Source organism: Entamoeba invadens (genome assembly GCF_000330505.1).
Source record: "Entamoeba invadens IP1 unplaced genomic scaffold scaff_1105074724957, whole genome shotgun sequence".
Taxonomy (NCBI): domain Eukaryota; phylum Evosea; order Mastigamoebida; family Endamoebidae; genus Entamoeba; species Entamoeba invadens.
The window spans coordinates 322,060-329,425 of NW_004191594.1; the positions used below are offsets into that span (position 1 = coordinate 322,060).

Below are 7,366 nucleotides of genomic sequence, written 5' to 3' on the forward strand. Positions count from 1 at the left end.
GAGCGATATTACTTTACTTCGGTGTGTCATGTCCACCTAACACCGTTTTATCGTTTCCATTCACTGTTTGTTTTCATTCCACATATCTTAGGCAATTTTGTTATCACGTAAACATAATTTTGAGTAAATTGTATACTCCCAAAAACGAAGAGTAAAAGTGATGAATAGTTTGGTGGGTTATACAACCTTAACGAGCATCCCTTGCCACAAGAAAAGGGGATGTCCGTCGTCGGATTTATATTATCAATTGTATCTATTAAATTTCCAAGTGTAACATATTGTCCCATCTTACCCAACATTGGTTTGTATTACTATACTTTATAATAATTATATTAATAATAGTACAATATAAGTAGTTAAGATTCAATTAATGTCTAGTCGGCTTATTGTTGTCGTGTTGCTCTGTTGACGAGTCACTTGCCATCACTATTAAATTGGTCGAACGGTCGTTCCTCACACATACAATATTACCACTATCGCCACGCGACTACATCAAAGCGGGATGCGAATTGATCACACAACTACGGTACATGTTCCCTAAGAAGAGTTCCTTCATCGACGAATTTGCTCCAAACAGCTTTTTGGACCACTACACAAATTTTTTAACCACTCATGTCCCATACGGCGGATTGCTCTGCATTTTCGACCAATTTTTAGTCTCTGGTATCCGGAGCATAACTCGGTATATCCTCGCTGCTTGCAAAGTGGCTTCGGATATTATTAATGCGTCGAAAACTTCGAATGAGATGCTTGGTGCTATCAACTATGTTTTATTTGCGTACCCAGACCCTGCGAGTCTCATGCAAAGCGGGTTACATTTTGAACCGACTAAATTTCAGTTAGGTGCTGTTTTCCAGAGTGGAGAGAGTTTTGCGCCACTTAAGATGTGTGTTGACTGCGTGGTTGTCACTTATAACATTTTTGAGTTGATTTGGCAACATATTCCAGTGCACAGAAGAACAATGAGTCCAAAGCTCTTGTTTAATTCCAAAAGAGATGGCGTGTCAATGTTACATTTGTTTAGATTACTGAAGAACGAACAACCCCTTGTCTTTGTCATACAAACAAAAGAAAAGATAGTGGGGATGTTTTTATCACATAGCATTGTGTTTGGATCGAAACCCTACTTTGGCAATGGGGAGGACTTTGTCTTTAAAATTGAAGGAAATAATGTGATGAGTACATTCCATTGGACTAAGAAGAACAACATGTTCTGTTCTATAGCAGAGCAAGCAATTATGATGGGTGGAGGTAATGAAGGACCTGCTATATTATTAAAACCGGATTTTACTGTTAGCTCCTATGCGTCCGAAACATTTGGAAACCCTTGTTTCTTCGAGAACATCAATTCAGAGGTTGTGGTGTTCGAAGTGTTTTGTTTGGAATAATTTGATGTTGTTAATTTGAAGTTTATTGTTTATTTGGTGTGTTGTTTCTATTTGTATTTCGATATATTGATAACATAGAAGTATTGAATTATTTTATAAATATTCAAGATAAGATATGAAAGTCTACAACCACATTGTAATTTTTTAAGCCATCATTTTTTTAGAAAACAAGTGTTATGTTTTTGTTTTCCCATTCAAAGAAAACTTGTTTGAATATATTATGAATTTTTGTATAAAGTCTGTCAAAAAACGTTGTCCATTTGACAAAAAAATACACAAAATATGTTTAAAAATTTGGGAATTAGGAAAAAACGATCAAATCCCGGTAAAAATTATGAAACAATGTTTTAGGAGTGTTTCGAACTGTTTCCCGAAATATTCCAGTTTTGATGGTCAAAAAATGCCTGGACAACTTTTTCAGACTGACTATAATCTATTTTGTTAAGGAGTTTTTACAAAAAGGAATTACTTATTTGTGTTAATAACACCAGTTTTAATTTGAAAACAAAGTATTACATTCAAAACTATCATGTTACCTCACCACGATTGACCTTTTGTATTGTTTACTTGTTGTAAACAAATGGTACATTATTAAAACATTAAAATAAACAAGTAACAATAAGATGTTTACTTAATCAGAATTATTCATTGAAATTGGAACATTTAAACCATTATAATAGTTAAAAATTGACAACACCTAATTAATATAATCATTATTTTTTGTTGTAACCAAATATTAATTCAATTTTTCAACATTGAAAAAGTGACAAATAAATATCATTCAAAAAGATTTAAAGTAATAATATTCAATGTAAAAGATAATAAAAACCAAAACAAGATTTTCAAAAGTTAAAAATTCATTTCCCACTCATTATGATAATGGAATTATCTAAATGAAGAAAATGTTCATTGTTGATGAAGTAATAGATTTTAGATTATTAAATATAAAATAAAAATATAACCTTTTATAACATAATTGAAACACGTTTATTTCATAATATAGTAAGTCTTTCATGTTACTTCTTTGAGTATAAACTTTTTAAACCCCTTTATTTTTTATTCAAAATAACAATGTTTGAATTATTTTATCTTTTTATTTTTTTGAACATCCAAAAGCAAACAATCGGGAAATAAAGGTAGAAAATCAAAATGAAATGTGTAACTATAAAAAAAATTCGAAATAATTGACAAAGAAAATTGTTAAAAGCATGTATATGTTAATAACAGTATAACTTTATTATAAAACATTTTCTTTTAATACACATAAAGATATATAAAATATGGTGTACATTACACCACAACATCTTTGAAATAGTGAACCAACGTTTTTTTAGTACAACTAACATCAATTAGATGTGTTAAAAAACAAATAAAAACATAAATAAATTATTAAATTCCAAAATAATAATTAATCGGAATTTAGTGGTTTTCGATTTTTGAAAAAATCTTGGGGGACAATTTAAAAATAAAGCTCAATTATAGATTCGAATTTGGATGTTTTGAGTTAAAAAGAATGAATAAATCAACCTTCGTCGTTCACACCACTATAGTTTATTACTAGTTTATAAAACGAGTTAAAACATCACGAAAATATGTTGTAAATATAGCATAAAATTATCAAAAATATTATATAACATATAATTTATATATTATTTCTAATAGTATAAAAAGTAAATACTTGAATGGAGTTGTTACCAACTTGTTAATTGGCCATACGAAACGAACAATACAAGTAAAAATACTTCGTTCTTGGCAAAAACACCATTTGTGTTTGCCAAATGACTACATTTTTAATAAAATAATTAATAATGGTTGAGACAATACGGAGATGTCTATACCAATGGCATTGAACAACATAATAGCCACCCCTCACGACCAGGTGTTTGAAAGTCAAAAAAGTGAAAACCATAACGAGGAAAATGTAGCTAATTTGGAAAACAAATTAAATATTTCTAACGACGATATTTTCCCAAATGGTTAGGTTTAAAAATGTATAACATATATAATTTTATGGTTATCGCATAAAAAAATAAAAATGCGACAAAAGCAGTTGAATAATACCAACATAATTAATGAACTAACAACTCTGTCAAAAATGGCTTGTTTTTTTGGTGAGAAAAACCCCAAATTTTTGCCAAAAAGAAGTCGAGAAAAGGTGGGGCGTCTGAAAGATGTTGTTTTGGCGTTATTACCATCGAGCAGAAGCTCCAAAAATTCAGAGAATTTCGAAACTTTGTCAATTGGGGAAGTCCGTTGTGGAATTAGCACATCAATATAAACTAGAAATCTTCAAAAACAAAGAACATGTTGTCTACTGATTGTAATCAGACCACGACAGATTCTTCCGAAAAACAGTCCAAAAAGCCTTGCAAATTTGCATCCCGCAAACTAAGAGATTACCAGACTTGTCAGCAAGGTATTTTCATTGGTCTTTTAAACAAGTTTTGTGATATTACCATAATAAAACCACCAAAGAAAGCAGTCATTACACACCAATTTGTGAAGATTAAAACAATATCCTTTAATTTTGAGGACTTCATTGACATTGAAGAGTTTTTACAAAGGCGATGTAACGATCATAAATTTGACGACATGAAGCAGGGTTGTTCAGAGAAGACTGCAAATAGGCGGTTCCAGACCAACAAAAAGACGGAAGCTTTACATCTTCTGTTGGACGTGTTGGGAGAAGTTGGCTACTTTTTCGAGGTGAACACAACAAAGGGCAAGAAAGGGACAATGAAGCTTCAAAACGTCGAACGGATATATCAGAATGAAAAGTATCTCTTTGGTATTGATGAAATCTATGATGTTGGCTTTAAAATTAACGAAGTGGTATGTCAGATGCTAGACAAGAAAGATGAATGTGTCTTGCCAAAGCTCGATTCTCAAGTCCAAAAAATGTTCATTGAAAATGAACAACAGCTGTAACTTATTTGTTTCTTTCATTCCATTCTAAAATGAAACCTTTTTAAAAAACAAGAATCGGCCTAGAGATGGACTAACACTCGTAATAAAAGAAAACAACGTTAGGGGGTGTTTTCACCTGAAAATGTTTATTGTAACAAACCAAAAGGTAAAGGGGTATAAACATTTTGAAGGTCTTTTTGCTGGAGTCAAAAAGCGGTAAATAATCATGAACAATTGTTTTCCAAAAAGTTATTCAATAAGAAACAATCAAATTTTAACTTCTTAATATGTATAAATATATAATAGTTTTTTTTTAACTGTTGTTTTTTTCGAATATCTAAACTTTTTTATTTTTTTTATAATAAATCTTTTTAATGAAAAAAAATAATGTAATTAGTTTCAAAGTAAAAACCGAAATCAAAATTAAATAATTTTGATGTTACAATTAATTAATTAATATGTTTATTAAAAAAATAAATTATTCAAAAAAGACAGTAAAAAAACTAAAATATGTTTTTTTACCAATTAAAACAAGTAAAAAATAGCGATTTTGTAAAAATTGGACACTTTCCCGAAATATTCCATTTTTTATTCGAAAGATACATAAAAAACTTTAAATAAAGTTTTTGAAAATATACATTTTAAAAAACTTTAAAATGTTATTCAGTGCAAAAACAAAAGTGCCAAAAATGTTATTCGATCAATACCCCACAAAGACTCGTCGTTTTTATTTTGCAAGCGCAGTCTCATTTTGGAATGTGAACCCGTTGAACTCCTGTCCCGAAAGTGCTGAAGTGTCGGATGGTGTCATTGTGTTTGGATTTTGCGAGACAAACTCCTCGTCGAAATGTGAAGTGTCGTCCGCGGATTGAATTTGGGGTTTCCATGGTGGAGGAAGTTGCTTTGCAAGCAACTTATCCCAGTCGATACCTTCGAACCATGGGTGCTTCTTGATATCAGCGTCTTTAATTCTCTCGTCTGGATTTTTTTTAAGGCAAAGCGAAATGAAGTCTTGTCCGTCCGAGGAGATATCTGGTGTGAACTCGACGTCTTTGTTCAAGATGTTTTGATAGGTCTGGTTTTGGTTGTCGTCGTCGGTATAAAATGGAGTGTTTCCGACCATCATTTCGTACGACACACACCCAAGACTCCACCAGTCAACACCAATGCCATAACCCTTTGCGACCAAAACCTCGGGTGCCAAATAGTCTGGTGTCCCGCAAAATGTGGATGTTTTCATGTCGTCTGCAAGTTGTTTGCTCAGTCCGAAGTCGGTTACAACAATGTTTCCAGTCCGGTCGATCATAATGTTTTCTGGTTTCAAATCACGATAGACAACACCAAGAGAGTGCAAGTGCAACAGAGCAAGAACCAACTCGGCCGTGTAAAACTTGGCTGTATCTTCTTTGAGCGACGTTTCGATTTCGAGTTTGTGGAACAGCTCACCGCCTTGAATGTAGTCCATGACCATATATAACTTTTCCGGTGATTGGAAGGCGTAGTGAAGCTTGACGATGAACGGGTGGTTGATGTGCTGAAGGATCTTTTTTTCGTCGTTGGTGTGCTTCTCTTGCTTCGTTGACATCACCTTTCCCTTGTCGAGGATTTTCATCGCAAAGATCTCGCCGGTGTCTTTCTTCTTGACGACACAAACCTTGCCAAAGCTCCCTTTGCCGACAAGTTTGACCATGGAAAAGTCGTCGAAGCCGATCTTTTTAGCGCCCTTGTTGTATATCTGATCATACTCCGCCATCTATATTTGAGCTTTCGTTCCAGTAAAGCAATCTTGAGATTGACAAAATGAAAGAATGAGACGTAAAAACTAAAGGCAACAAACTGTGTTTTGTCTTTTTTCAGTTCACACAGTTTCTTGTTCTTTTTCTTTTTTCCGCTGAAGGCGAAGTATTTTTGGTTTTGTGTTGTATTTTTATGTTTCTTAACTTGGAGTGCATTTTTTACCATTTCGGTAAAAACGTGTGGAGATGATATTATTGGATATTGTTTATTTTACAATAAATTAATGGTTGTTTTTAATAATTATATAAAAAGGAGATTAATAATTCTTTAAGATACTCTTGTTTATTCGTTCATGGTTTTTCTATTGTCTATTTTGATAAATTAAGATAAAGAACTTGAAAACCTTTATTTCAACTTATTCAAGTTTGATAATTGTTATTTTTATTACTAAATTACAATATTATAATTATCCAAATGAAATTTTAATTGTTATTCTTACAAACTTTATTATATCACATTTTAAAAATTTTGACTTTTTCAAGAAAATTTTCAATTTTTTATCTATGATAGCTGTTCGGCGACTTTACAGTTTCTTTAAAAATCGCCGACTTTTTAGTTGTCTTAAAAGTCGCTGATTCAAATAATTAGTTAAAATACTATTCAAATACCATTTATCATTAAAAAGGAATTAAAAAAATAAACCATATAAATTTAATATAATTATTATTAAAAAATAAAATGAAACAATACCATCCCAATTATATCTTCTCAAATCATTTTTTAAATTATATTTATATAATTATAATATAACAAATTATAACAATTATTGTGTTTTTACACATTTTTGGGACTATAATTAATATGGTATAATTTATTAAAGTTAATAGTTATTTAGTTCTAAAAGAAGTCGGCGACATTTGAAAAATCTCAAAAAGTCGACTTCTTAGAAATATCAAAAGTCGCCGAAGAGCCATTATTTTAATTATTAAAAAAATGTAAATTATATAATTCTTTCAATTTATTATAAAATATCTACAAGAATAAATATCATTTTATTAAACAATTTGTTGGTGATACAAACATGGTACAAAGATTTTGAACAGAACCATGGTTTCGACTAATAATTAATAATATCTATACCATTGTAATAACTAAATATGAAAAGTTATATTTGGAACAGTTTTTAAAAATAAATTAATAAACTTGTTCATTACTATTCAATTAGTAATTAACCCTTCAAGGACGGGAAAAATCAAAATTTGTAAAAAAATAAAAATCTTAGTCAATTGTAATGTAAATGTGACCTTTTTTTAATTTTCAAAAAAAAGCTAGAC

The 7,366-nt window shown here is 30.8% G+C and overlaps 3 protein-coding genes across 3 annotated transcripts; 2 read left to right on the forward strand and 1 right to left on the reverse strand.

The window, feature by feature from the left end:
• On the forward strand, positions 1-1,388 carry EIN_378750 (hypothetical protein; the record flags this gene model as incomplete). The annotated part of the gene is made up of 3 exons (XM_004182838.1): positions 1-21; positions 169-301; positions 379-1,388. Coding segments are annotated over 3 exons (1,164 nt in total), but the record flags the coding sequence as incomplete, so codon positions are not given.
• Positions 1,389-3,423: 2,035 nt separating this feature from the next.
• Positions 3,424-4,515, forward strand: EIN_378760 (hypothetical protein; the record flags this gene model as incomplete). The annotated part of the gene is made up of 4 exons (XM_004182839.1): positions 3,424-3,636; positions 3,690-4,220; positions 4,246-4,323; positions 4,369-4,515. The coding sequence occupies 4 exons, from the start codon at positions 3,424-3,426 to the stop codon at positions 4,513-4,515; spliced, it is 969 nt and encodes a 322-aa protein (XP_004182887.1).
• A 507-nt stretch (positions 4,516-5,022) lies between these two features.
• EIN_378770 (serine/threonine protein kinase, putative) lies at positions 5,023-6,048 on the reverse strand (the record flags this gene model as incomplete). Its single annotated transcript, XM_004182840.1, has 1 exon — positions 5,023-6,048. The coding sequence occupies one exon, from the start codon at positions 6,046-6,048 to the stop codon at positions 5,023-5,025; it is 1,026 nt and encodes a 341-aa protein (XP_004182888.1).
• Between the last annotated feature and the right edge of the window lie 1,318 nt (positions 6,049-7,366).